The sequence below is a fragment of the Neohortaea acidophila genome (genome assembly GCF_010093505.1).
Source record: "Neohortaea acidophila strain CBS 113389 unplaced genomic scaffold BDY17scaffold_13, whole genome shotgun sequence".
NCBI lineage: Eukaryota > Fungi > Ascomycota > Dothideomycetes > Mycosphaerellales > Teratosphaeriaceae > Neohortaea > Neohortaea acidophila.
The window spans coordinates 279,513-306,953 of NW_022985522.1; the positions used below are offsets into that span (position 1 = coordinate 279,513).

The following is a 27,441-nucleotide window of genomic DNA, read 5'->3' on the forward strand; positions in this document are numbered from 1 at the left end:
CGCATGGCCAAGATGGGACCGCGCAACTCTTGCGGGAGCTTAACATGCACAAGAGAGGGTCACTGGCAGACGCTATGCACAGATCACAGAACCTGTATCGACAGATCATTTCTCTAAACCGCGGCCAGCCCATCAACTGGCATTGACCACTTCCGGCCACCCAAACACTTCACAGACACTGAGCATGCTCCACCGCACGCCGCCAATAGCCACTACCGCCCCCACAAGCTCCACGACCAACAGCACCGTAATCGACATCAGCATCCGCGGCATGAACACGCGATACAGCATGAGATGCCTCCTCAGCCACGCCGCCTCCACCACCGTGGCAACAGCAACAGCAGCGTAGAACAGCAAATGCGTCGCCATGGCGCTCGCCACCCTGCCCAGCAACCCGGGCAGGCTGGGCTTGACTTTCCACAGCGCAATGGCAGGCACAGCGATAGCGCACAGGATCTGCGCGCCGAAAGTGTTGATGACGATGAGCAGGGGGCTCCAGGGGTACTGCAGCGTTTTGAGCGGGATGTAGGCCGCTTCCCACTGGATGGTGGCGAGGACGGCTTGGTGCCCGGTTTTGAAGAAGTAGAAGCTGCCCAGGAGGGCGAAGAGGGTGGGGCCGAAGGGGGAGCGGCGCAGGTTGTTGACGTCGATTACTTCGAGGATGTTGATGATGGACACCATGCAGAGCGCGAGTGTGCCCTGGCCCATGGGCTTTTGTAGAAGGAGCAGCGCAAGTACCCAGACGGCGGGGAGCAGGAAGTACCTTGAGCCGTGCGTGTTGGCGTATCCGAGGATTATTAGCTTTGTGCGAGGCTGCGGAGATCCGTTGATCGCTGTCAAGACGGGGGCGTTTGCTTTTGCCGGCTCGAGCGATTTCGATGTCATTGTTGGGGCTGACTTGGCTTCCTCGGTTCGCACCAGGAGCAAGGGAGAGGCCCAGACGTATGTCCCATACCCAGCGGCGAAGGCCAGAGCCAGAACGGTCTGCGCAAGGTATGCCCGCGCCGTCGTGAGAGTTTCTTCTGCCATTTGAGGATACCAATTGCCGTCATCAGCAGCATCGACGACCCAGAAAACAGCCGTGATCAACAGCCCAAGTCGAAGGATGATTCCGATCCAGATGACAGCAGAGCCTTGATAGTTTCTTGTCCGCATGTAGAAGTACTTCATCACCTCTGGCAGAATCAAAGCCACGAGGAATGGAATGCTCAGCTGCCAGCCAGCAGAAGTAGAAGACATTGCAGAGGCGTAGTACGTCGATCTGCAAGTCGGCTCCTGCTCTTCTCTGCATAGCCGTGATAGCGAAGCAACCCGTGTGGCTACCAGAAAGGACAGTGAATTGATCACGCCAAATGTCCGATCCTGCGCATCGGCAAGACCAAGAGAAGCCATCAACATGACGAGGCCAAAAGTGATTAGCAGGAAGAGTAATTGCTCGTCCTCCCAGATTGTGAAAGAATTGGCTGCGAATCCGACGCATAAGAGTAAGGTCGAGAGGGTGCACAGCCAGCCCCAGAATGTGGTCGGACGCGGTATCCTCACGACCTCTCTTCCGGACCACAAGCCCGACAGAGTCGCGATGATTCCCACCAGCACGGCCCCAAAGGCAGTGATTTGGTTGAACGGAAGCTCCGCGGCAGCACTGACGCCTGCGCCCAAGACGCCCCCGACCACCGTCCCGGCGACACCACGCAGCAACAGCGCGGGTGTCAATTCCGACGGATCGGTCACAATACCTTGGGCATAGAAGCAGATGACGGCGAAAGTTCCCACCAGCGCTACAGTACCCATGGACATGCTGTTGAGGTCGAATCGTGCCCAAAGTGACTTGAAGACCCGCAAGTTCTCCGTCTGATATGCAGCAAAGCCATTGAAAACTTCTTTCCAAGCATCTGCTGTCTTTGCCGCACTGGATGATGTTCGGCTCCAGGCTTCATTAGCTTCAAGCCAGGAGGTCACGGTCGGTGCGATCATCCGAGCATCCAGGCTCCGCACTTTTGCGTATTCGGTATGATAGCGCTGAATCTGAGCCGAAGTCAAGCGGTTCACTTGCGCCAAGTTCAAGTAATTCTTTCCTGCTGGTTTTATGAAAGCCTCCTCGATTGGCTGTCCCAAGTTGTTAAATGGAACCGGCAGTCCCATAAGAAGAGCTAGTGTGGGCACAAGATCGATCTGATTTACAGGCCGTTCTTTTGCAGTTGCTGGCGGAGTCACAAAGGCAGGGTTTGTGCGGCCAAAGACAGGTTGTTTGGAGTACATCCACAACGCCGCCTCCACCTCCAAATCAGACTCGCCACCGTGATCGCCTTTCGTATCCATGCCATGATCACCCATGACGATGAGGAGGGTGGTATCGTCTATCAAATCAATGATTCTTTGGAAGACATCGTCCATCTGCCGCAACTTTGCCGTCATCTCCGGATGATCCGGTCCATATCGGTGTCCAGCGTGATCAACACCAAGGTAATGGCCAATGGCAACATCCCACTGACCACTTTGAGGTTGCTCGAGCAGAGGAAACAAATGGTCATTGACCCCATTGTCAACAGTATGCAGATCGCGGGTATCGAAGGAGTGGTAGGGTTGGGAGAGATTCCGCTCGAAAAAGCCAGGAAATAAGGAATGCCATGTATCGTCGCCCAAGTGCACAATCTTCTTGCCGGCCCGATGTAGTTGCTCAATCAGATTGTCCTCGTCAATAGCCGTTCCGGCGAAATTCGAGCCGGCATCAATGAAGGTCGGCAGCGTCCCGGTCGTCAGAGCCTTCAGCCGTTGTAAAGTGGTAGTGGGCGGATCGGCAATGAATGGCCGCAGGAAGGCATTCGCAGGATGGTGCACAGATGTATCGTACAGTACTGACAAAGCGTTGTGGAAGTGGAAAGTGTCAGCGCCTTGCGCCGGCGTGAAGGGCACGGTGAAGTCGTAGCGCAGCGCATCCACCAGTATTATCACCGCCTTGTCGAAGGTCTTGGGATGCCAGCACCCCAATTCATACGACCCGGGTGTGTGTCCGTCTCCTAGTCCGATGGGTGGAAGGGGGCATTCCGAACGGTCCTGGAGGACGAGGCGGGAGAGGAGGAAGCCGCTACAGAAGAGGTAGACTGCGAGGGCATGGAAGACACTGTAGGATGGAGTTTAGTCGGCGCCCAATCGCGTGGGTGGACAGGCGAAAGCTTACAAGAGAAGGAGGAAGAAGGCGACGACAAGGGCGTGCTGGGCCTTGAAGTGAATCGCCGACCGCTTTCGATCGGCCTTGACTTCTCCCTGCGCGGCTCGGGGACGAGTCACGGCCCCGGCGTCATCCTCCATGAGCGATGGCGACGAAGAGAGTCGGTGGCGGACTCTACTCCGTGTCAAACGAGAGGCATTGGTGCAGTGTGTGTCAGGGTGTGAAGCTGCGAAGGAAGACGTGGAGTCGCGAAATTTAAACTTCGCCGCGGAGCTGTCAAGACATTTGCGAATCCGAAAGCGAGCCTGAGGCTGGACGTCCATGTTTCTCGGTGCTACTTATCCCTCATGCTGCGCGCCTGTCTAACTCGACGGCGGTGAATGACGGCGGTGATCGAGTCTAATGCACATGCAAAGCACACCGAGCACCCGGCACGCAAAGATAGTTGCCGCAAAATACTCCAGCTACCAAACAGGCAGCCTTGTCCATTGTCGGCCCCCAGCCCCGTGAAGAAGGTCTGCCCAACCTGGTCCGATCAAGTCTCCGACCACGACGCTAATGACCGTGCTGTCCAGCGCCTTCCAGTATCTCTTCGGAACTCAACCCTCGTTGAGCAACACTGTCGTCGTTCAAGGCCAGAAGCAGCCTCTCTTTGTTCCGAGTCAAATACTCTTCAAAGGACCCCAACTTGAACCCATATGCCCGCATATCATCCATATTGACCTTGGGTGCAGTCACGCGCTGCCAAAAGTGCAAATATCCGACAAAGTCTTCCTCGGCAAACCTGGCGGCCTCGTCTTCTTGCAGATAAACCGCCTTGACCTCGATCCCGCTGACATGGCTCATGATCCTTGCCTTTCCTTCCAGCGTAAGAAGCTCGCTGGCCAAGGCCAAACACTTGTGCTCCCATCTCGGCTCGCCCTTCTCCGTCAAAGCGTAGGCCGCAAACGTGCCAATATCACTAGGGTCGATCATTTCGAAAGGCGTTGCCGGCAGCACTCCTGCTACCAACTTCTTCTCCGGTGCCAGTGCCGGCCAGTGGATGGGTCGAACGGCGAAGTCGAGATAGTTTGACATGTACCAAGCAGGCCGAAGGATGGTCCAATGCGGGAAGCGACTCTCCTTGACGGCCCTCTCGACCGCATCCGTCATGCTCCAGTACCCCTTGACGAACTCATGTGGTGGTTTGTCTGGCAGACCTGAATTGGGACTCTGCACAAGCGCGGTAGTGGCATCATCTTGAAATATGCTTCCCATCAAAACGACCGTCGGATCCGGCGCGCAGCAACCAAGGAATGCTGTCAAAGCATTTTGCACAAAAGTCACCGCATCCGGCCCGGGAATGGTAATCAGGAAGAGGCCGTTGCAGCCGCTTGCTGCGGAGGAAAGCGACGAAGGCGATGCAAAGTCGCCTTGGAATAGAGTTGCCCCGGAGGAGGCGATTGCCTGTGCTGCTCGGGAAGAAGGGTTGCGCACGATGGCATGGACTTTGTGGCCATGGGATAGCAATATCGAAACTATGGTCTTTCCGGTATTGCCCGTAGCACCGGTCGCCAGATAAGTACAAGACATCGCGAGGAGGTCGAGCAGAAAAGATAAAAGGCGGCTGAAAAGCGGGATGATAGCAGCGAGATCTGGCAGGGTACTGGCAGAAGGCTGGTCGCGCGCTCCTACATACCTTGCTGGCCGAATGCAAAAATACCGTCTCTGAGTAAGATCCTACACGAGGTGTAGTTGTTCGAGTGGATTGGGCGACATGATCGCCAGTACAGTAAGCCGGATCAGTACGGTAAGCCGGATAAGCTCAGGCACACTGTACTGCTGCCTGGTCGCATCAACGGCAGACAGAGTACTGTACTTGGGCATAGCTGTTTGGCCTAGTGAACTCTATCACGTGGAGTGGCGAGGGGATGAAAAGGCATCTTGCTCATCTTGCTTGATTCCATCGAGGAAGAAGCTGTAATGCTGACAAAATTGCGGCTTTGGCATACTGTGTAGCAGAGAAAGACACATACCGAATACTCGAGCGAGCGAGCAGTTCCAAGCAATCACTAGTCGAAGCTCTCGAAACATTGCTGGCGTAAGTCAGTCGGACGGATTGATGTATCGCATCCTAGTACTGAGTTGCTCCAAGCCTTTCCGTCAGCGCTATGCGCCTCTCTTCGGCCTCGGCGTGGGTGCCCAGATGTCTTCTTGGCTCCGACTGTCCTTTTCAGCCGCAAACATACCATCTCCCCGTCTCGGAGTAGCAATGCTCCCCGCTAGCCGTCTAGCAGCCGGAGTCATGGCAGCGGCGGAGTCCTTCTTTGCACCCTTCCCAGGACCACTGGTGAATCTCGGCGTCGGCGTCCTACCCGGCGTCACACCCAGACTTCTTAACCTCTCCAGCTGACTACCACCGCCTCCTCGCTCCTGCCGCCGCGTAGCATCGGCCTTCTCGACGAGTCGCATGTGGAGGTCCTCTCTTTTGCTCCGCTCACGCAGGTTGAAGGGGTTGGGACCTCCCTCCTCAGCTTTTGGCATGAACTTCATCGCGGCCTCTCGTTCTGCAGCATCCGCTTCTTCGTCTGTCACAGGCATGCCGAGCTCAGAGGGCGTCGGCTCCGCATCGACAAATGCGTAGCCATTCACTCGCGGCGTCTCTGCTCCGGAGTAGTCTACTTCGGATTCCGAGAGTCGTGGGCGGCCTGCTATAGCTGCGTCGATTGCGCTCATCGATGGACTCGATGGCACCGCAGTATCCGATGTTGTCGAAGTGGGTTGCATCCGAGTTGCTGCATATGTCACGCTCTTGGGTGGAGCGTTCGATCTGTCCTCAGCAGCTCGTGCATATGTGAGATGTGTGTCCTCAACACCTTCCGGACCGAACATCAGATGGTTTCTTGGCCCTTGGCGGGAGGGAAAAGAGTCCACGGATGCCGTTCGTTCGTCTAAGTCCTCCGACGGTCGAGGAACCGTTGATACGGTCGATTGCCCTCCATGTGCCGAGTTTGTCCTGGTTAGTGCCGTCGAGGTAGTCGATCTTTCACCGCTCTCAAGTAATCGCTGCTCTCGTGATCGATATGCAATTTGGTTCGTCGAAGGTATCTTGTTGCCGTGGTGGAAAAAGGCGTACTTCGCAGCCCGAGACGCATTCTGCTTATCCAGTAGTTCGTTAAAGCTTTCGTTGTCTTCCGAGGTGTATTTCGCCTGGAAAGCGCCAAGCGACATGTTAACATCCACATCTGGCGTGACTTCCGCCGCAAAGTCTCTGGCTGAGACTCCCGCTGGCGTTCGTGCCGGCGTATCCCCAACAAAGCCCCTCGGCGTGTCTCCAGAATCGATAGTTCGTCTCGGAGTGAATGATGTGCCTCGTGCCATCCGGCGGCTTCGCGTATCGGGACCGGGGGTCATTACCTGCGTCAACTTCCGTCCTGCTTCGCGGATCCGGTCGCTGTTGTTGCTGTCCAGGGCGTTGAGATATTCCTGCTGGGCCTCCGTTTCTAGCAGGCCCGGGAAGAAGTCACGCGCTATGATGTGAGAGAGGGCATCAGAATAGACATCCTCCTCCAAGATTTTGGCCGGCCGTTTCTGACGCTTTGGCTGTGGAGGAGGTGGCATTAGCGCCGAGTCCGAGTCGGACTTGGTGAGTGCCGTGGAGGCGGCCATGACGGCGGAGGTGTTGAGTTGTGCAGGCGTATGTATGTTGGTGTGGTGCATTTGAAGATGCAAGAGATATCACGAGGTGGACAACTAATCGGGTTAGATCTCGTGTTCCCTGCAGGTCAGAAACTCTAATTGATTAAGGTTCCAAGAGGTCAAGGCTTAGACCTGACGGCTTCGTTTTCTGAACGCTGAATCAGGGCAGCATCACAATTGAAAGCACACGACACCTTGCCTGACTTCTACCCCTTTGTTGCACATCAACCCGTGCCAAGTAATTCATCACATCCATCGTCCACTTCCCCAGCACAACCCACCTCACCGAATCCGCATCGAACATCCTCCTTCAACTTACAACACCCTTCCCAAACGTCACTATGGCTACCACAGCAGTTCCGAGCCCGCCGCCGAACACCACCGAATCCAAGTCTGCTCGCAAGAAGAAGGCCAAAGCCGACCTCGCTGCAGCGAACGGCAATGTTCCAGCTCCTGTGCTTCCCGATGTCGCAGCAAAGGAGGACAGCAGTCTGGGGTCCAAAGAAGTGGGAGAAAACGGGCAATTCGAACATCCCTACATCCGCGAGTTGACGAAAAACATCCGCAATGTCCACAAGAAGATGTCCGGCATGGGGAAGACGGAGTCCATCATTGCGGAGAATCCGGGCGTGTCGCTGGACGATCTCGTGAAGGCGCGGAAGCTCAACGCGGATCAGAGGAGCTCCATCTCCAAGAAGCCGCAGCTAGAGGCGCAGTTGCACGCGTTGGAGGAGCAGGTTGCACAGTACAAGAAGCTTGATGCAGACTACCAATCTCGGATGCAGAAGCAGAAGGAGGACCTCACCTCTCTGCATGAGAAAGAGATGGAGAAGGCACGTGAGGACGGCAAGGTGTTGGGCGTGACGGGCTCCACCGCGGAGCTGCGTAAGAAGCTCCTCATCTTCTCGCAATTCCTACGATGTGCTGCTGCGAAGCGTGCTACCGAAGAGGAGACCGAATCCGAGGAGAGTCGCGCATTCGAGGGAGCTCTGCTGCTGGTCTACGGAGGCGATGACAAAGCCGTCGAAGCTGCCATGGCGTTGATTGAGGGAAGCGATGAGCGAGTCGTCAGCATTGAGGGGTTGCCGCTGGATTTCAAGTGTGAGTGAAGCTCCTCTACCCTATCCGCATTGGCCTAGCTCAGGCCATGCCACACGCTCGACTACATGTCGACTAACGCAGTACAGACTCTCAAATTAAGCAAGCCTCCATCGCCCATGCCCCCTTCCAAACCGAAGAGCAGTGGATAGACTCCGTTGCCGAAGCGAACGCCGCTACAGAAGGCGCCACCGTGTCAATACCCCCCGGCTCCGATCCGACAATCACACACGCAGGTCTCACCGAACTCGACACCGGCGCGCCCCCGGCCAACGGCGTTCACGGTGTAGGCGGAGAGGATCCCTTGACCTCGCCACCGCAAGCCACTGGAGCCGACGCTTCCGGCAATGCAGCCGGGGAGAAGTGGGATCCCGCTGGTACTTCCGGGCCATGTCTAGAGAGGAGCACGCTGACGGAAGAGGACTACGAAATCGTCCCCCGCCCGTCGGAGGAGGTGGACGTTCCCTCTGGCGCGGAAGCGACGCTAAGCTGGGCCGATGACCAACCTCAACCCCTGGCTCCCGTCTCTTCCGGCCCTGCCTCTGGCAACAAAGCTGGCGAGCGTTGGGACCTGAAGACAGCCGGTGAGCAGAGCGCCGACGCGTGGAACGGAGCAGAGGTCGCTGCGCAAGCAGGCGCCCAGGGGAACCTCGGTGATACCGCTACGGCACGTGCAGGCGAGGATGCCGATGGCTTCCATCAAGTTCCCGGCCGTCACAATCGCGGACGCGGAAGAGGAGGTCGTGGCTTCGATGGCGAGTTCCGCGGCCGCGGTGGCGGGCGGGGCAGAGGAGAGGGGAGAGGAGGCTTCCGAGGCGATGGTGAGGGAAGGGGTGGACGCGGCGGCCGAGGTGGCTTCCGCGGCCGTGGAGAGGGAGGAGAGTTCCGTGGCCGTGGAGGTGGTCGAGGGCGTGGACCGAGAGGTGGAGCTGAAGGACAAGCTCGTGATTAAGTGGGATGATGGCTCGTGGAGTCAAGTATGGTGAGCTTCGCTTCTTACCATATCCTTTTCGCCCACCCCACGCATTCCAGGGAAAAGTAAGGCGCTCGCCCCCGGGTGTACATTAGATCCGAGCAAACATTGCTTATTAGCGATGGAGAAGGAGGAACAGCGATGAGTTGCTGCGACTTTTGATCATGCCAATCGATATCGAACTACGTCCCGCGTCCGGCGCAACCGTGGCTCAACGCTTGCCCCTCTCATGACCCTTTTCTATACCCGCTTGACAGAACTCCAATGCTATGCAAAACACCACACCCATTGCCATCGACTGATGTCTGGAGCCTGCTTTTCAACACTGCGCACAGTCTGTCCCTGCTGCGTCCAGAATCCGCCAGCGTTGCCCCTATACCGGCAGATTGAACTTCTTGCCTTGCATGACCCTGGTATGAAGATCAGTACGCCACGTTTTCGAAGGAGCTTAGGAGAAGAACGCAGTGGGGCAGCAACATACTTGGTCCAATAAATGTAGAAGAAATCGGAGTACAGCACCGTCTGCACGATGCCGGCGAGCACGGGGATGAGGTCGAAGTAGCCCTCGGCAAAGTAGCGCCAGATCCAGTTGGGGATGTAGAGGGCGCGGTAGGCGCCGAGGGCGAAGATGTAGTGCGTGGTGATGGTCTCTGCCTCGCCCGTGCGCTGTAGCATGAAGAGCTGCGGCAGGATGGCGACGGATTCGAGCCAGATGGAGAAGGCCCAGAGCATCTGCCCCTCTTGCGTTAGCTCCGTCCTTTTGGCTGCTTGTGGTGATCCTTCTTTTTTAACGTACCTCCGCGGGCTGGTATTTTACTGGCAACACTATCCCCAACACCGCCGCTCCTGCAAGTAAATACTCGACTTTGAAGGTGTCTTGGTTGGGGTCGTGGGTGGGCTTGTAGTCGACGAGCATCAGGTAGATGATGTAGAACTGCGCGCCGAGGAAGATGATTTTGAACGTCGTGTTCCACAGGCTACGCGTCGGGCTCGTCCAGAAGAGATCGAGGTAGCGGGTGACGTAGACGAGCATGTAGAGGAATTGGGATTTGAAGGAGATGCCGGACGCGCTCTGTGGGGAGTCGTGTTAGGGGGGAGGAGCTCAAGATCGGGCAGGGGCATGCGCGTACGCTCGACGATTTCATTTTGGCGAGGAGGATGAAGATGGAGGCGAGATGCGACAAGTCGCCTGTTGTTCGTCTCCTTGGTCAGCCTGGTGTTCCAATGGATGGGGGAGAAGTGCTGCGCACCCAGTATTCTGAAGATGTTCATGGTGGCTGTGCTTCAACTGGCCGCCTCGGGGCGCCAGGTTGGACGTGTGTGGGTTGGAGGATGTGTTTGTTGCGCGCCTAGGAGTGAGGTTGGCTGGTGAAGCTTGTACGGTGCTGTTCCACGTTTCCTTTCCTTGTTAAAAAAGTGCCCAAACGAAGGGAAGCTGGTCCCTGAACGCTCGGGCCACTTCGACACCTCCGTGTCTCGCCGCAAAGTCTAAGCGAGCCTCACGACGACGTCTCGTCAGTAATGATGTGTTGGAATATTGCAGTACGTACTGACGGCGATTAAATGATGAATTGTGATTCAAATCTCGGTCATCATCAAGCAATGCGGTCACATACTTGATCAAATGCTGCAAGAACGGTTTAGCAATACTGGATTTGACAGCCTCGACCCAGACGATGCATCTGCGGTGGATGATGGACAGGAGTTTGCTATCACTTTCAAAGTGCTTAGTCTGGGAGATGGCCGTTCGACACTTTCAACCATCCTCTTTGATCTGTCTCTTTGAAAGTGAACTGAGCGAAATCGATAGCTCATCAATTGGCAGCCATGTCGGAAGTGAAGTGACGATGGATGGGATTGAGAATTGTGTCGATTTATCCCGGAATCCAACATGAGCGTGTTTCATGTAAAACGCACACTGTTCTCTTCAGTTGCAATATCCACATCACCGCCTTATGCAGAGTATTGTTCTGCGATCGTTCACCTCGTCGTCGTTGCCAGATTGAGCCTAGTGCAAAGGCCGTTGCCAAGAGAAAGTTAAAGGCTTGAAGCTCCAGCAGTCTCTCTCATAATCTCGTTGCCTTCCATCGGACGTCGTGCTACATCACACCTCCCTCCATTTCAATCCTTTTGTACCACACCTCGTTTCTTCGCGCCCACAACTGCCATCAAAGATTCTGTGCCACCTCAACTCCCCCGCGGAACGCCATCATGGCGCCGCCAAACGAGCTCCAGGAACTTTTCAATCGCCTCAAGGCCTCCTCCGCCGAATCACAACCTCAACCTCAATCGTCGATATGGGCGCAATCCGAACAGCCGGCCTATCGACAACCCTCCGTCTCCTCCCCAATCTTCTCCCCTCCCATTCATACACCAAACCCCATTCACTCATCCAACGTCATGAGTCCAGTGAACCCAGCTTCCAACACTGGCACTCCCGCTCCCGACCAGACTCGCACCAACAACTTGCTGAATCTGCTCAAATTCAATAATCAAGGAAGCCAATCTGGCCCAATGGCGAATCTCCAGAACGTTGGAGGTCTGCGGAGCTCCTCCACTGGCTTGGGGGCCAGTGAAGGTGCGGCTCACGCCCGGCCAGTGTCTGCGCAAGATATGATGGCATCGTTTCAACGGAAGAGCTCGTCGCAGAACGTACTACCTTCAACCACGACAAGCGGTGGTGCAGAGAAGGTGGAGACTACTACAACACAACCGGGAAGCTCCAAGGACTTCTTGCTCAATCTGCTTACCAAGCCCAAGGAGGCAAAGCCTACGCTCTTTGCGGGTCAAGAGGTTGTGGATCACAAAGCGTTAGAACAGGCCAAGGCAGTGCCGTCGGTGGAACAACTTACAACCGGCCTCGCAGCCATCAACGTTCAATCCCCAGTCCAGACTCGCGTCTCCCGTGAGCCTACCCCGGTGCGCCAATTTGGTACCGCGGAGTCCACCCCGACGCCATTCGAAGCGCCTCAACCGAGTAAGGCGTCCAAGTTCAGCTATGTCAACCCCTTTGATCAGTTGCATGCCTCTTCACCACTCAACGCCTCACCACGCCCGGCATCCACCAAGGTCGAATCCAACAAGATCGAGATTCTGAAGCACGACCGCGATCCATCATCCACGTCCAATGATGGCTTCGATGCCTCTTCTGCGCCTCCAGCGGCAAAAAGAGGCAAGGTAGCGTCTGAGCAGGGCTCGCTCGCAACGGCAGAGCTTGAAAAGGCGCAAAGTGTCTCGGAGGCGCTGAAGGGTGTTGGTGAGCGTGTCGATAAACAAGTCGAGCAAGCACTCGCGCAAGCAAGCGCGCAAGAGAAGGCAGCACCCGCAGTCCATGTGGAATCCGCCAAGACTGGCGACAACGCTGCAGATGATGAGGTTGCTATCAAGCAGGAGCCTGCCGACGATGACGCCGGTATATCCAGCTGGGAGAGCGCGGAAGATGACGCCGCAGAAGCGACGCAGGAATCCGCCGTGGAGGTGTACAACTTCCCAATGAGACCGTTCGTCGCCATTCACGTCAAGGAGGTTGATGAGCTACGCCCGATCCCTCAGGACCACTTCATGTCTATTGCAAAGTTGCACAAAGGTTTCGATCAGATCGACCGCTGTCTCGTCACCGCCAGCCAGTCACATATTATCTACGCCCAGTCCGCGACCAAGAAAGATAACGGCGGCTTCCGAATCATTCGTCAGGACACCGGAGACCATAAGCAAGTCTTCCGTTCCAGCGGCGAGCGCATCTCCAATGTACAGATCTGCAGCAGTGCGACGCCTGGAGACGACATCGAAGCAGTCCTCGGGACCGGTGTCGATGGATCCGTCTTCTGGACAACTCTCGCCAAATCACGGGGCGAGTTGTTCGCCGATGACGATGTCGAGATCCAAGGCCTGATGATGCCGCCAGTGTCCACGCCGGAGGAGCAGGCATCGGGGTCGCAGATTAAGACTCGCGCCAAGATGAGCTCCCGGCATCCGGAGTACTTTGCCATTTCGAGGGGCAAGCACATCTACCTTGTCGCGCCTGAGATCGCCAAAGCCCGAGCGTATCTCGACCCTCAGACTCGCCGTGTCAACAGCGAGAAATACTTTGCCGAGCATGGGCTGAAGATCACCACTGGCAAGGCCTGCAAAGACTTTTGCTTCTCGGAAGACGATACAATGATCATCAGTCTCAACAAATCCGGCAGTCTGGAGTTCTGGGACATCAGGGAGCTGACCACCCGCGCCAGCGACTTCTCCCAAGGCCCGCACGATCCTCTCGAGCTGACCGAACCCACCTGGACTTTGCACGCTGCAGCGTCGGGGAGCAAGCCGGAAGAGAAGGCGTCCGTCTCGTCGGTAACACTCATCGACAAGGAAAGGCCGACGTCTCGAGCCATCGCTCTCCGCTACGTGCTCATCGGCTTCAAGCAGAACCACATCTTGCAGCTTTGGGACCTGGCGCTGGGCAAGGCTGTTCAAGAGATCCGCCTGCCTCATGAAAAAGACAGCGACGGGATTTGCAGCCTGACGTACCACCCGCGTAGCGGCATTGTTGCCATTGGGCATCCGACCCGCAACAGCATCTACTTCATCCACCTTAGCGCGCCCAAGTACACCATCGCTGCCATGGAGCAGGCGAAATACGTCAGTCTGCTGGCACGGGAGGACTCCACCGTCTTGCGACCGGATAGCACAGCCATTATGAGTGGACTGCGCGAATTCTCCTTCGCCAAGATCGGTCAGGTTCGGTCGCTCGACATGCTGGCCCATCCTATCGAGAACGCCGCAGGTGAGAAGGATGATGAGGACGCAACGCTGTTCGAGCTGTACATCTACCACTCCAAGGGCGTGGTGGGCATGTCCGTGAAGAAGCAGGACCTTGGGTGGGACAAAGACAGCAAGATGGTCAGGCCAATGGATGCAGTCAAGGAGAAGAGGGTCGAGGTGAAGGAACTGGTACTGCCGCCAGCGAAGCCGCAAGCTCCGAGTGAAATCTCTAGCACTGCGGAAGGCACGCCGAGCAAGACTTTGGCCAGGGCTAAGAAGCAGGAAAGCGGAAAGGTTTCGACGCCCAGCTCGACTACCAAAGTGGAAGTGGCTCGGAGGGAGCCGGCGCCTTCGCCTGCTCCCGTCACTAATGGATCTTCTGCGAAAGCACCCGTGGCATCGAAGCCGGTGCTTGATGCGCCGGTGCTGTCACCAACCCGAGCCGTCGTACCACCTCCAGCCAGTCCCAACTCATACGCATTGGCTGCCCAGCGTGCCAAATCTCCTACGCAAGCTGCTCAGACCGCCGTCAAGGCTGCGAACACATCTACGGCCGCAACGACTACGGTGGCACCTCCATCTACGAATGACGCTGATCTGCGCATCTCGCTCGACAAGCAGTTTGACTCTCTGTACCAGCGTTTGGAAGGCGACCGTCGAGTTCAAGATGCGGCCGGCGCGGCTAAGCAGGATGCCGTACTTCGCTTGGTGTCGAGCACGCTCACCGAAAATGTGGAGAAGAGCCTCACCCGTATCGTCAATCAGAGCATGATCAAGGAGATTGTCCCGAGCATCACCGACAGCGTTCACAAGACCGTCGAGAAGAAGCTCGCCGAGACCTTGCCAAAGGAGCTGAACTCACATCTGTCCAAGGAGGTCAAGGCGGCCTTGCCGCATGCGATTCAGCAATCTTTGAAAGACCCGCATGTGCACAACGCCATCTCCACCCAGGTGGCACAGAAAGTGCAGCAACAGGTGTCGCAATTCCTCCAGCAATCGCTTCCGAACCTAGCGACCCAAGCAGCGCAGAAGATGGTCTCTGATCTCGACGCTCAGACTCAGCAGAAGCTGCAACAAGCGGAGGCTCGTCGTCAGCAAGACAACGCCAAGATCCAAGAGCTGTCGAATCTCGTTCAAGGCCTGGCGCGTATGGTGCAAAACATGTCCGAGAGCCAGGCCGCGTTCCAAGAGCAGATTCTGAAGATGCAGCGCCCGGGTAGCAGGGAGGGCACGATTACACAGACTCAGCACCAGCAGCAGTCAAGCGCTCCATCGACATCCTCGGTGCCAGAGCCGCAGCCGCAGCCGCAGCCGCAGAAGACGGTCGAAGAGAAGGAGGTGGACGATATTACGAACTTACTCATGACTGGGCAATACGACGACGCAACCGTTGCAGTAAGCCTTCCTCTGTCCTCCTATCACCCAGCTATGTCAGTCTGCTAACATGTCGTCTAGTGGCTCCAATCCCCCCGCCAAGCCGCGCTCTTCGACTCCATCTTCGTCCGCGTAAACCCACGCTACCTCGAAAAGGTAGCCCCACTCATCGCCCTCTCCGTCTCCGCCGCCGTGACCACCTCCTTCGACTCCCACGTCCACCAGCGCCTCGATTGGCTCGCGGCCACGCTGGACGTGGTGGAAATCGAAGATGCGGATATCAAGGAGCTCGCGCCGAAGCTGATGGATGTACTCAGCCAGAGGCTGCAGGGCGCGTATATGAATTTGTCGGAGACGGGCGGGGGCGATGGGCCGGGGATTTTGAAGAGGATTGCCGAGTTGAATCGGCGGGTTGTGGAGATTGGGAGGGTTGCGGGGTGACTAGGGGCCGCGAGGAGGATGGGTTTGGGGGTTTAAGAGGCGGTTGGTGTATGATGGGACGATCGTGAAGTCGTATGGCTGCTTCTGACGATGCGGAAGGCTCACGGTCATTGGGCATTGGAATGCTCTTTTCATTCAATGGCATAGCGTTACGAACTGCATCCAGCAAGGCGGAATGCATTCGCCAAAAAAGCAACAGCATAGCGAGGCGGACACACCCTTTCGAATGAACAAAATGCATTTCATTCATACCCTTCAAGCATGCCTCTTATTATGCCCGTCCACAATCTCCCTCGCCGCCGTGACAATCTGCACCGCGCCCGGCGAGTCGCTATGACAGCACAGCGTGACGGGGTAGTCTTTGGTATCGATTTTCAACTCCTCGCCGCTCACGGCTGTGACGGAGGAGTCATCCACTTGCGAGGAAATGTGCTTCTTCGTCTCCTCGGCCGTCCACGGTTTCTTTTTCCGGTCGATGACGAGTTGGCCTTCGTTGTTGTACTTTACGTCGCCGTAGAGTTCGGCGAAGAACTGGGTGACGTGTTAGTCGGGTGGGGTTCTTCTTTCTTTTGGTTGCAGTTGGTGTGTACTGGGATGCCCATTTCGTTTGCTACTTCTTCGTGGAGCGTGCCTGGGAGACCGAAGACGGGTACGCCTGGAGTACTGTCAGTTGTGATTTGAGGGCTTTGAATGAGGGGGAGGGTACCTTTGGGTACTGCGGCGTAGACTGCTCGGCACGTTTCTTTGTCTTTGTACATCATGCCGTACAGGATGCCGTGCGGTTTCACGTGGTGCAGAGGGAGGCCTTCTGCGTCCAGCTGGACGACGATGTAGGGAGTCAGTTTTTGAGGTGATGGTGGAAGGGTCGATGCCATGGCGACGTACGAAGGCTTGCAAGGCTCCGATTTGGTAGCGCGTCAGGGCGGTGAGTTCTTCTGGACTCATCTTCATCCTGAGGGTGTGGTCAATGTGGCGTGCTTTGAGAGAGGAGTGCGAGAATGTTGGACATACTCTCGTCTCCCGAAGCCTTGCAGGTCAGGCAGTCCGGGGTGTGCACCAGCGGCTATGCCGTGCTTCTTGCACGCTCGGACCTGCGGTATACACGGTCAGCGGCACTCATCGAGGTGTTCCCTGATTAGGCAGGAGCGATGGTGGGTAGGTAGACGTACGGTCTCTTGCATGACCATCGGGTCGCCTCCGTGGAAGCCGCAGGCGATGTTGGCATGGTCTATCGAAGACTTCGTGTCAACATGGCCATGGATATATGTATCGAGTCCACAAGAGCCTACCGATCAACGGGATCAATTCTTCGTCCGGCCCGCATTTGAAGTTGCCGAATGCTTCGCCCAGGTCGACGTTGATATGGATCTTTTTCTTGATGGGCGGCATGATTGATGTTGTCCCGCTACGATGAGATGGAGAGGACTTGGTTGAAAGAGACTTGATCGTTAGAAACACAATCACATCCGATCCGCGAAGCTCAGAATGTGGATGACGTCGCCTTGGTTAGGAGGAGTCCTTCGAGAGCTAGAGGGCAGGGTTGTTACCCCCGTTCGAGTCGAACCCCTCTTCCAATGGATGATGGAGGGGTTGGGCTTATCAAGACCCAGGCTGGTAGTCGCACCCGGGACTTGCGCGGCGGAAAGATGGGGCATTATCAGGCCAGGTCTTTGCCGTGACAGTGTGTTCCCTCTTCCTGATTTTGTGCTCTTTCTCGATCGTTACGAAGACGGGTTTACGAAGTGAAAGGCAAGCAGAAGCAGGATGGAGAAGATCAAGACGTTGCTGATAGCGAATCGCGGCGAGGTTTGCATTTACCACGTACTCTTCAGAGATGTTCTGTTAACTGAGCCCACACCAGATTGCCGTGAGAATTATTAAAACAGCCAAAAGACTCGGAATAAGAACAATCTCCATTTACACGCCCGCGGACGCAACCTCGCTCCACGTCTCAGCAGCCGACGAGGCCATCCTCCTACCCGGCTCCAACTCCACCGCTTACACTGACGGCGATGAAATCATCAAGATCGCCAAAGACAAGAAGGCCAATGCCATCATCCCCGGCTACGGCTTCTTGAGCGAGAATGCAGACTTTGCCCGCTCCGTCGGCGACGCTGGACTGGTCTGGGTGGGCCCGAGTCCGGAGTCCATCGAGGCCTTTGGCATCAAGCATGTTGCTCGGGAACTTGCTCAGAAGGCTGGAGTCCCGATCGTTCCCGGGACGGAAGGTCTGGTGAAGAGCGAGGATGAGGCTCTTGCGGAGTGTGAGAAGTTGGGGTATCCCGTCATGTTGAAGGCCACTGCTGGCGGTGGTGGGATGGGGTTGGTCGTGTGTCACGAGGCGGGAGAGGTGAAGGAGGGCTTTCGGATGGTGCAGTCTCGAGGTATGTTGTCCTTGCTCGTCTACAAAGTTGCGTTGTTCTGACATCTGGTCGTCGGTATGACTAGGTCAGAGCCTGTTCAAGAGCGGCGATCTATTCATCGAAAAGTTCTATCCGGCATCGCACCACGTCGAGGTCAGTATATTCCTACATTTTGCTAAACTCGAATTGCTTCTGACAACCATTGGTCGTAGGTCCAAATCTTCGGCAATGGCCAGGGAGAAGCGATTCACTTTGGCGAACGAGAATGCAGCATTCAACGACGCAATCAGAAGGTGATCGAAGAATGCCCGAGTGAGCGAACCTCTTCTCACCGTAACCCACCTTATACTAATGTAAGAAGGCCCGTTCGTTCAAAAGCACGACGGTCTACGAGAGAAGATCACCGAGGCCGCAGTCAGTCTAGCCAAGAGCCAGAGCTATGCCTCTGCAGGAACCATCGAGTGTCTGGTCGACGACGAATCGGGCGACTTCTTCTTCCTGGAAATGAACACGCGCCTGCAAGTCGAACACGGCATCACGGAGCTCTGCTACGATGTAGACCTCGTGGAGCTCATGCTCCAACAAGCGGATGCTCAGCTGGCCGGCAAAGGCGGGCTTTCAGCAGACCACTTGAAATCCTTACAGCCCAAAGGTCCAACGGGCCATGCAATCGAGGCAAGAGTCTACGCTGAGAATCCCATTCGAGACTACGCGCCTTCTCCTGGTCTGCTGCAGGAAGTCGAGTTTTCGCACCGTGACGGAGCTCGCATTGACACTTGGGTGTTCACGGGCACGAGTATTAGTCCGAACTACGATCCGCTGATTGCCAAAGTCATGAATCACGCAAAGACACGGCAGGCGGCCATCAAAGGCATGGATCTGATCCTGAGTCGCTCGAAGATACTCGGCCCACCGACCAACCTGGAGTTTCTCGATGCTATCATGAGAGATGAGACGTTTCAGTCCGGCCACACGATCACCAGCTTCTTGAAAGACTTCAAGTATGAGATCTCGGCCATCGACGTGATTTCAGGAGGCGCTCAAACTGTTGTCCAAGGTAATCCCAGCTGCTGTCACAGATAATACGTGTGTATTGACCCCTCCCAGATCTACCTGGTCGACCGACTGTCGGACAAGGCATCTGCCATAGCGGTGCCATGGATCCAGTCGCTCTCAGCATTGGAAACATGCTTGTGGGCAATGAACGAGGCAAGGAAGGCTTGGAGATCACACTCAGCGGTCCTGAACTGCGTTTCCTTGGACCTGCCGTCGTTGCGTTGACAGGTGCCCCCATGTACGTCCGCGCGACTGTCTCAATGAGAAGATTCGGCCTGTGCTAATCGAGTGAACCAGGGAAGCAAAACTGGACAACGACGACTTTCCAATGTGGACGCGAAAGCACATCAAAGCAGGCCAGAAGCTCAAGATCGGCAAGCAGACCGGCGGCGGCTGTCGCAGCTACCTCGCCGTGCACGGAGGCTTCCCTTCCGTGGCCGAGTACTTTGGCTCGAAATCCACCTCCGCCATAGTCGCAATAGGAGGTCTTCAAGGCCGCGGACTGGCACCCGGCGATCTCCTCAATGTAGTCAAAGACATACCAAAGAATCTCGGTGGGCACCCCGCGATCCCTGAGAAGGTGAGACCGCGCTACGCAGAAGACTGGGAGATCATGGTCATGCCTGGTCCGCATCAAGATGGCTACCTGGATGACGCAGACGTCGAGATGCTATACGGCGGCGAGGACTGGAAGGTGTCTCACAACGCAAGCCGATCCGCTATCCGTCTGATCCCACCAAAGCCTCCAAAATGGGCACGCAGTGATGGCGGAGAAGGAGGCAGCCACCCCTCAAACGTAATCGAGTACGGCTATCCCCTGGGGACATTGAACTGGACGGGCGACGATCCTTGCATCTTCGCTTTTGACGCTCCGGATTTTGGAGGCTTCTGCTCGAGCACGACTATCATTCACGCCGATCTTTGGAAGATGGGCCAGCTGAAGGCCGGCCATGCGCTGAGGTATAAGAGAGTGTCGTTGGAGGAGGCACTAAAGTTACGCAAGGATCTCGCGGCTTTCCTCGATGCTGTACAGAAGGGGATTGAGACGGGTGATTACAAGCACGTCGAACCGATTGATGCTAACTACAAGCCTTCTGGTCAGTTTTCGAGCGCTGTGATTTGGGAGCGCGCAGCACAGGGCAATAGTCCGCAAGTTCGGTACAGACAGGGCGGCGACGATCATTTGCTTGTCGAGTAAGTTCAATGCTCTCTCTTGCTGATGCTACTCTGACATCGAGCACAGGTACGGCAATGAGAACTTCGACCTCAACCATCGATGCAGAGTGACCGCTCTCGAAAAAGCCATCCGCGGTCCAGACGCGCCCTCATGGTTGAAGGAATCCCTCCTCAAGACCGTCGGCGCCTGCACGACTCTACTCATGTACTACGACGGAGGCAAGATGGACCGCGGCAAACTAGTCGAACACCTTCAAGGCATCGAAGACAAACTCGGCGACTTGAGCAAAATCAAGGTGCCCTGTCGACGCTTCCGACTCCCCTTGTCGTTCGAAAGTAAGGAGCAGACGGAAGCTACGAAGCGATACATGGAGACGCAACGGCCTCATGCTCCGTATTTGCCGGATAACCTGGAATTTGTCGCGAAGAACAATGCCTTTACGGCGGATCAATTGAAGAAGAACTTGACCGAGGGCTCTCAGATGGTCGTCGTCGTCGGCTTCTTCTGCGCTACAGCCGTGTCCCTACCCGTCGATCCTCGCAAGCGGATGAGCTCGCCGAAAGCCAACCCTTCGCGCGTCTTCACTCCTGAGGGGACATTCGGATGGGGAGGTTCCTGTGCGGCGCTCTACCCCGTCGACGCTCCAGGTGGTAAGGCCCACATCTGCTCCTTAGGCACAACCAACCCCTCTAACCGTCTCCAACAGGCTACCAAATGCTCGGCCGCACAATGCCCGGCTTCGACTACCTAGGCTACAAACACGGCTTCTCCATCGAGCGGCCGTACATGTTCCAAGACTTCGATCTGCTGGACTTCTACCGCGTCAGCGAAGACGAGCTCAATAAAGCCCTGCAGCTCTTCCGCACGGGGCAGTACGAGTTTGAGTGGGAGGAGACGGAGTTCGATATGGCGGAGCATAATCGCTTTTTGGCCGAGACGGCGGAGGAGGTGAGGGAGATGCGGGAGAAGCAACGCAAGGTGCAGGAGGAGATGATCAAGGCGGAGAAGGAGTCGTTGGCGAAGTGGAGGGAGGAGAAGGAGAGGAATAAGGTTGATGAGAGCACGGTTGAGTCGTTGCTTGATGGTGAGTTGCTGCGCGTGACTATGGTTGGAGGTGTAGTGGGCAATGCAGGCTGACCGCTCGTGTCTTTGGCAACGCAGATCCGGAGATTACGGCCATTGACGCGCCTTGCGCCGCCAACGTGTGGAAGATCCAGGTCAAGGAAGGGCAGGAGGTGAACGGCAAAGACCTGGTCGTCATCCTCGAAGCCATGAAGCTCGAGATCAACGTCAACGCTCCCGACGATCTCGGCAAAGCAAAGGTGGAGAAATTGCTGATCGAACCCGGAGAGACTATCGAGGCGGGTGGTCACATCCTCTTGCTGCGTAAGCAGGAGTGAGGAAGACTGCGAGCAGCAGGGCCTCTGATGCGAGATCGCGGTGAGTAGAGCGTGTCGTATTATCTGTACATATGAAAGGGGCAGCAGCCGTGCCAGCTGTGAATGTAATCGCCCGAATTGTGTCCCCACCCCCCGAATGCTCGCGTACGCCTTGAGCGCCTCGCGCTAACCCTGGCGCTCCACAACGATTTGAATTCCCCGATCCAAGAAGGCTGCGTTACATCATGCGATTGAATGTGGGTATCAGTGTTTGCCTGCAGATCAAAGAGTCAGCAAGGCACGACGATGCTGTGGAAGTGAGATTGGGGAGTACGAACGCAAGCCAGAACGAAAAGGTCAGCTTTGGGCCCGTCATCAACAACTTGGGCACCAGGCCCTTGAAGAAAGAAGTGAAACCTTCCTGTCGCGCCATGTTGCCGATAATCTTGATACCAGATTGCTTGATTTCGAAGTTCTGATTCTGTATCCGCGTCTTGACGACGTCCAAGGGCGCGGAGACGATGAGGGAGGCGGAGGAGCCGGCGATGGAGGCAACGAAGTTTTGAAACCATGAGGCTGAGTTGTAATCCTCGAGTTTGAAAAGGTACTGCTTGGCCGCAGCCGAGCCGCCGAAGAGCGCGAAGGAACCGGGGGCATTGCGCGCCGCAGTCCATGCCCAGCCACGATAAAGCGCAAAGCCCTCGTCTGCTACGATACGCATCACGCCTCGACCTCGGAACGCCTCGGGATTCGTTTGTCGCTTGATCTTGAGCACATCGAGTGGCAGGAGCACGATTTCACCCACACCAATCAGACTACCAGCGGTCGCATGCATCATGGCCTTGCCATTGCCCTTGCCAAACGTCTGTTCGAAGAAGGCACCATGGTTGTTGGCGAGGTAGTCGCGCGCAAACGGCTGCCCGCCGTACTTGTATACACGCTGCAGAATCTTGTATGCCGCTGCGTAGCCGAGGCCGGGGAAGAGGGTGAAGAAGCGGCGGACGACGGGGTCGGAGGCGTGGGATTTGAAGATGACGCTGTTGAGTTGTGCGGCGGAGGCGACCTTGCCTTGGTTGGACATGAGGCGTTTGGCGATGGTGTCGACGGGATGGAAGACGAGGAGCTCGGCGATGCCGGCGGATCCTGTTGGATGTTAGTACGGGGTGGTCCTGTCAATGATGCCGGGATTGATCACATACCGGCTCCAAGCAGTCGCGCTGCGGTTGACTCCTTCTCGATGCCTTTGGCGGAAGTCCCAGCAGCTACGGCAGCCAACTTGGCCGCCTTCTTGGCAGCATCATCTGAAGCAGACATGTTCGGGAGCGCGAGACTTGGAGAAGCTGACGGGCACCCCTTCACTGTCTGTCAAAGGACCAGCTCCGATGCTGCAAAGGGAAGCGAACGAGGTGAGGAGAACAACCGCCGTTATCATGTGCTTTTTTTGCGGAGGATTGAGAGTTGGAGCTTATTACTTCGAACGCTTGCCGCGCTTACCCAGTTGGGAAGGATGAGCTTCCATTGGGATTGGTTGAAATCTGTCTGCCTTCAACACTGACCGGCAGTCCCTCGGCCATGTCCTGACTTGATCCGCCGGACCGGCTGACCGACGTGGTTTTGGTGGTCGATGAAGACTTGAGTGTCTGCCACTTCGGATTGCAGAAGGGGTGACTACGTGCGCCATGATGGCCACATTTATGCTCGTCAGTATGGGCTGCGATGTCCTGCGATGTAGGACCCGAAGCCGGCGATGACGCAGCTGTTGATGTTCGAAACCATGTCCATGGGCTAAAGAGGAGAAGACCAGCTCTCTCTTTGCTTCATTCCAGCTCACTCCATATGCTCTCAGCCTTCAGTGACACCCACTAAACAACATAGTCAGCTCAGTCAATTAAAATGGCAGATCGCTTTCCAGCCCAACCTCGCTCCGAACTGGACGCTTCAACCCAACCATTCTACGATCGCTTCTCCGAAACGGCCGATGCAATGTTTGAAGAAGGCAAAAAGCCCATGTTCATCACCAAACGCCCCTCGGATGGTGCTCTAGTCGGCCCCTTTCCATTCTTCCTGGAGCAGCCCGAGTCGGGCGACGCCATCTTCAACTTGTACGGCAAAATCGCGCAGATCCCCGGCTTACCACCCGACGCCCGGGAAGTGATCATTCTCGCGGTCGGAGCCAAGTTCAAGTCGGCGTACGAGCTGTACGCGCATGTGAACGTTGCTGTCAAGAAGACTGGGATTCCACAGCACGTTGCGGATGCCATTGCGAGAGGAGAGAGGCCGGATGACCTCAAGGAGGACTTGCGTGTTGCCTATGATGCTGCAAGCTACCTGGCTGGAACCCCTGGTGCGTTGCCGCAGGAGCTCTGGGACCAGTGTATCAAGACTTTTGGCAAAGATGGCACGATCAAGCTTGTGCATTATGCGGGCTCGTATGCCTACACCTGCATTGTACTGAATGCGATCGATGCGAGCGTGCCGAAAGAGAGCGATTAGCTAACGAGTTGAGCAATGTTAAGAAGGTCAAGGCTTGGGCACCTCTCATGCATGTGCCATCTGATTTCATACCCAAGCATGGCGATCGAGGAGAGGATAGCGAGAATCTGATCTGACTTCGAGCCATCACGCGAAGGAGGATAAAGAATGCCTACAAAGGAAAAGGCCACAGGTGAAATTCTTGGTTGCGGCTGTCCTCATGTGTTCAATATTAAGGACAACATGAGTGGGACCAGCCGTGGTCGTCCTTTCGCTCGCACCCATTACGCTCGCACCTGCAATATCTTTCCCTTTTCCCCTTTCTTGGTCTCGCTTTCCTCAACTTCCTCAACCTCATAAACTCTGCTTGAGTTCTCATTGTCCAGACAATGTCGCCCACAAAGCCCAACACGGAAGCCACCATGGCAAGCACAGAAGCCACATCCAACCTCCCAGCACCTGTCGATACTCCTGCTACACAAGATGTTACATCTACTGATCCCCATCATCACTACACTGGAAGCTTTCTTGATCGACACACCCTGCGATTCGACTGGACCGAGCCGCCCAACTCATTCTTCGAGGCAAAAGTCAGAGGCCTGGTAGCCACCCGGATGCGCTTACGTGACCGACAGCGACAAGAAGCGCTTGTCACTGCAGAGCAGGAAAGGAACGCGCAGGACGACAACGCTCCCACGTATCTCACCACCGTCGCGACTGCGAGCACTTCCATGCAGACGCCAGCAACTAGGAATCCTTCGACACAAGCCCCGGCAAGTAGCGTGGGACGTCCCGTCTCTTCGCATCAACAACAACTCCAACAGCAAAAGGCCGCAGGCAGGATTCCCATACTCCTGGTCATCATCCACACAACCAACTTCATCGATTTCACCCCGGTCACCATCCGCACTTGGCAGCGCAACTCACCCCTCGTCAAGTTCCGCCAGATCCTGTTCGATACCTCCCACGATCCACTGCGCGGAATCAACGCCCTGTCCTACGCGCAAACGCACGGGCTTCTTTGTCTGGAGTACTTGTGCGAGTTCGGCTGGTTGCATAAAGGGCATGGGCACGATGAGGGCGGATACAAAGGGTTGATGCTGCAGATGAGCGTCAAGTTCGATGGCGAGGCGCCGGAGGAGGCAGTCGATGCCGAGAATTGGTGGTGGACGCTGAATGCGATGCATATCGCGACGCCCAAGGTGAAGATTGAGGGGGTCCAAGCGAGTTGTTGCTGGTTGATTGCGAGGCTGGGTTGTGATGGTGGGAGCAGGAAGAGGAAGAATGAGGAGGAAGCAGGGGGTGAGAAGAATAAGCAACGGACGGAGTAGGAATGGAATGGTGTGCAGAGATGTACCTTGTTGATAGAAAGTTGCTTTTGGTTGCACGTTGGTGTGCTGCACGTAGTATGTTTTCGATTTGGAAAAAGACAAGTAAATGCCTACCGCTCTCGTTCTACACTTAGACTTCCCTTTTCCGGATGGAGAGGAATATCCTCGGTCGCGTAAAGACTTGGTTAATAGGAGCTGCGGACATCGTACTTCACGTGTCTGGCATGGCCACGGAAGAGGTTGGTTGAGTTTGGATCACAAAGAGCTGAAGGCGCGCCCTGGGTCATGTGATGTGGGGAGTGGTTCAGATCGCGTCTGATTGGCTGCTGCCTCCCCCGTGCTGCTTCCTCCCCGGTTGCGGTCACATGAGAGCTCAATCAAGTCCACCACCATTCCGTCTTCTCGTTGATATCGCACCGTCCACCAACATACGTTGCTTTTCGGTCCGCGGACTCCTTCTGTTGCCTAGGCGCATTCCATCCGCGTCACTACTTCACCCACGATTCCTCAAGGCAGCGCGACGCGACCTCCCGCTCGCCGCGAATCCCGCCAGCCACCGACCGTGTCACACGTCACGTTACTTGAAGATAACGTGACCTGCCCAAGCGACGCGGTAAGTCATGGACAGCCTCAATTCTTCCCGCGAGCAGCCATCTCATCTCGCCGTCCGCCATTACGCCGGACCACGATGGTACCCTATCTGGCCTCGTTGCTACCTGCCGTCGCGGCTTATTCGTTGAGCTCACCGACATGTCACTGCCCACGCCATCGCGCTCGTATCGGCATGATCCGTGTGGATGATGGGCAAGGCACATGGCCTTTGTCCTAATCTGCACGCTGCGATCACGTTCTGCCGACGACGAGAAGCAGATGACTGCCTGGGTGCTGCGTCTCGGGCGACTGCAACGAGCAGGTGTCGTAGTTGTTCTTCGTGATTGAACATGTGTACTGGAGATCATTGCTAACATGTGGTCGACTTGTACAGGCAATTCGACATAGAGGGTACCCACCGTGCAGGCCCTCTGCACCTCCTGTTGAACAACACCCGACACACCCTCTACACTCTCGCCCACCATGCCTCCCATGAACAAGAGAAAGCGCGAAAGCCAAGACACTGCCAGCGCCCGAGCAGCACCCGCAACAAACCAAATGGGCAATGAATTCGAGCATCACTACCTCCAGACAGCGGATGACGGAGGCATAGACTTTGCCGCCGCGTTCGGGCAGAGCAACGATAATACAGACGGGCAGACGTCCGACCAGTTACACACGCAAGGCGGCGACGACTCGAATGAGAATGATACTGCCGCAGCTGCCATTGCATTCCACCAGATGACTGTGCCGCAAGCTACGGAGGAGGCCTTTGCGAATCTCCCGACGGACTACGATGTGGTCAAGGCCGGCTCCGCCAACCAGGACAGTGCCGCTGCGGCCCAAGACACCTCGACCTTGACCGAGAACATTCAGTCGTCGCCAGACAAGGAAGACTCGAAGCAGAATGGCCCAGCCGTCGGATCGGACGAATGGCACAAGAGGCGGAAGGATAATCACAAAGAAGGTACGCTCTCATCATCCCCACCACATCCCGTGGATCTCCCTCCCCTAACCCAGATTGCAGTCGAACGCCGCCGCCGCGAAACAATCAACGAAGGCATCTCCGAGCTCTCCGCCATCGTGCCCGGGTGCGAGAAGAACAAAGGCAGCGTGCTCGCGCGCGCCGTGCAATTCATCAAGCAGCTCAAGGAGAACGAAACGCAGAATATCGAAAAGTGGACGCTGGAGAAGCTGTTGACGGAACAGGCGATTGCCGAGCTCAGCGGCAGCTGCGACAAGCTCAAGACCGAGTGCCAGCGCGCGTGGAAGGAGTGCGAGCAGTGGAAGCAGGCGGCGCAGAAGGCGGGTGTCTCTATCCCTAATGCCGATGGGGGCGAGGGTGGTGATGAGGCGGAGTGATGGGGGCCTTGCCTTTGCTGTGCTCTTTTCTTCTCGTCTACTACTAATGTTGCTGCGATTGCTGAGCGGCCGATGGGGGTTGAGGGCATTGTGGCGTTACTGCTGCGGTCTTGCCTGCTTCCTGCTGTTGCTGCTAGGTGACATCTTTCTCTGAGCGTGGTGTCTACATTCGATGGGATCTGCTTGTTTGCTTAAATGGTAGATAGATGCATGGGAATTGCAGTTCTA

General features: G+C 56.1%; 12 protein-coding genes across 12 annotated transcripts; 6 read left to right on the plus strand and 6 right to left on the minus strand.

The window, feature by feature from the left end:
- Nucleotides 1-132: 132 nt before the first annotated feature.
- Nucleotides 133-3,309, minus strand: BDY17DRAFT_313956 (uncharacterized protein; the record flags this gene model as incomplete). The annotated part of the gene is made up of 2 exons (XM_033735775.1): nucleotides 133-3,121; nucleotides 3,179-3,309. 2 exons carry the CDS (start codon nucleotides 3,307-3,309, stop codon nucleotides 133-135), a joined length of 3,120 nt encoding a protein of 1,039 aa, XP_033585243.1.
- Nucleotides 3,310-3,648: 339 nt separating this feature from the next.
- Nucleotides 3,649-5,065, minus strand: BDY17DRAFT_56429 (uncharacterized protein). The gene is made up of 2 exons (XM_033738509.1): nucleotides 4,848-5,065; nucleotides 3,649-4,775 (listed from the first exon to the last, which is right to left on the minus strand). The coding sequence occupies exon 2, from the start codon at nucleotides 4,739-4,741 to the stop codon at nucleotides 3,725-3,727; it is 1,017 nt and encodes a 338-aa protein (XP_033585244.1). The 5' UTR covers nucleotides 4,742-4,775; nucleotides 4,848-5,065; the 3' UTR covers nucleotides 3,649-3,724.
- A 252-nt stretch (nucleotides 5,066-5,317) lies between these two features.
- BDY17DRAFT_319332 (nuclear protein DGCR14) lies at nucleotides 5,318-6,817 on the minus strand (the record flags this gene model as incomplete). The annotated part of the gene is made up of 1 exon (XM_033736266.1): nucleotides 5,318-6,817. One exon carries the CDS (start codon nucleotides 6,815-6,817, stop codon nucleotides 5,318-5,320), a length of 1,500 nt encoding a protein of 499 aa, XP_033585245.1.
- Nucleotides 6,818-7,010: 193 nt separating this feature from the next.
- On the plus strand, nucleotides 7,011-9,055 carry BDY17DRAFT_273039 (uncharacterized protein). The gene is made up of 2 exons (XM_033731969.1): nucleotides 7,011-7,948; nucleotides 8,035-9,055. The coding sequence occupies exons 1-2, from the start codon at nucleotides 7,189-7,191 to the stop codon at nucleotides 8,895-8,897; spliced, it is 1,623 nt and encodes a 540-aa protein (XP_033585246.1). The 5' UTR covers nucleotides 7,011-7,188; the 3' UTR covers nucleotides 8,898-9,055.
- BDY17DRAFT_305617 (putative ER lumen protein retaining receptor) lies at nucleotides 9,056-10,305 on the minus strand. Its single transcript, XM_033734894.1, has 5 exons — nucleotides 10,169-10,305; nucleotides 10,049-10,107; nucleotides 9,715-9,990; nucleotides 9,400-9,650; nucleotides 9,056-9,328 (listed from the first exon to the last, which is right to left on the minus strand). Exons 1-5 carry the CDS (start codon nucleotides 10,188-10,190, stop codon nucleotides 9,292-9,294), a joined length of 645 nt encoding a protein of 214 aa, XP_033585247.1. The 5' UTR covers nucleotides 10,191-10,305; the 3' UTR covers nucleotides 9,056-9,291.
- Nucleotides 10,306-11,129: 824 nt separating this feature from the next.
- Nucleotides 11,130-15,482, plus strand: BDY17DRAFT_313959 (uncharacterized protein; the record flags this gene model as incomplete). The annotated part of the gene is made up of 2 exons (XM_033735776.1): nucleotides 11,130-15,062; nucleotides 15,123-15,482. 2 exons carry the CDS (start codon nucleotides 11,130-11,132, stop codon nucleotides 15,480-15,482), a joined length of 4,293 nt encoding a protein of 1,430 aa, XP_033585248.1.
- A 242-nt stretch (nucleotides 15,483-15,724) lies between these two features.
- Nucleotides 15,725-17,314, minus strand: BDY17DRAFT_56533 (uncharacterized protein). The gene is made up of 7 exons (XM_033738510.1): nucleotides 16,772-17,314; nucleotides 16,652-16,710; nucleotides 16,494-16,573; nucleotides 16,368-16,434; nucleotides 16,189-16,300; nucleotides 16,073-16,137; nucleotides 15,725-16,013 (listed from the first exon to the last, which is right to left on the minus strand). Exons 1-7 carry the CDS (start codon nucleotides 16,869-16,871, stop codon nucleotides 15,738-15,740), a joined length of 759 nt encoding a protein of 252 aa, XP_033585249.1. The 5' UTR covers nucleotides 16,872-17,314; the 3' UTR covers nucleotides 15,725-15,737.
- Nucleotides 17,063-21,587, plus strand: BDY17DRAFT_56601 (allophanate hydrolase subunit 2-domain-containing protein). The gene is made up of 10 exons (XM_033738512.1): nucleotides 17,063-17,288; nucleotides 17,344-17,866; nucleotides 17,931-17,998; nucleotides 18,058-18,157; nucleotides 18,207-18,902; nucleotides 18,953-19,139; nucleotides 19,199-20,095; nucleotides 20,145-20,728; nucleotides 20,785-21,162; nucleotides 21,240-21,587. The coding sequence occupies exons 1-10, from the start codon at nucleotides 17,247-17,249 to the stop codon at nucleotides 21,476-21,478; spliced, it is 3,714 nt and encodes a 1,237-aa protein (XP_033585250.1). The 5' UTR covers nucleotides 17,063-17,246; the 3' UTR covers nucleotides 21,479-21,587.
- Nucleotides 21,588-21,695: 108 nt separating this feature from the next.
- On the minus strand, nucleotides 21,696-22,771 carry BDY17DRAFT_258227 (mitochondrial carrier domain-containing protein; the record flags this gene model as incomplete). The annotated part of the gene is made up of 3 exons (XM_033731752.1): nucleotides 21,696-21,732; nucleotides 21,796-22,600; nucleotides 22,657-22,771. The coding sequence occupies 3 exons, from the start codon at nucleotides 22,769-22,771 to the stop codon at nucleotides 21,696-21,698; spliced, it is 957 nt and encodes a 318-aa protein (XP_033585251.1).
- A 579-nt stretch (nucleotides 22,772-23,350) lies between these two features.
- BDY17DRAFT_328208 (AhpD-like protein) lies at nucleotides 23,351-23,950 on the plus strand (the record flags this gene model as incomplete). Its single annotated transcript, XM_033737809.1, has 1 exon — nucleotides 23,351-23,950. One exon carries the CDS (start codon nucleotides 23,351-23,353, stop codon nucleotides 23,948-23,950), a length of 600 nt encoding a protein of 199 aa, XP_033585252.1.
- Nucleotides 23,951-24,134: 184 nt separating this feature from the next.
- Nucleotides 24,135-25,486, plus strand: BDY17DRAFT_56543 (uncharacterized protein). Its single transcript, XM_033738511.1, has one exon. The coding sequence runs from the start codon at nucleotides 24,319-24,321 to the stop codon at nucleotides 25,258-25,260; it is 942 nt and encodes a 313-aa protein (XP_033585253.1). The 5' UTR covers nucleotides 24,135-24,318; the 3' UTR covers nucleotides 25,261-25,486.
- An 857-nt stretch (nucleotides 25,487-26,343) lies between these two features.
- BDY17DRAFT_258145 (uncharacterized protein) lies at nucleotides 26,344-27,213 on the plus strand (the record flags this gene model as incomplete). The annotated part of the gene is made up of 2 exons (XM_033731747.1): nucleotides 26,344-26,818; nucleotides 26,879-27,213. 2 exons carry the CDS (start codon nucleotides 26,344-26,346, stop codon nucleotides 27,211-27,213), a joined length of 810 nt encoding a protein of 269 aa, XP_033585254.1.
- Between the last annotated feature and the right edge of the window lie 228 nt (nucleotides 27,214-27,441).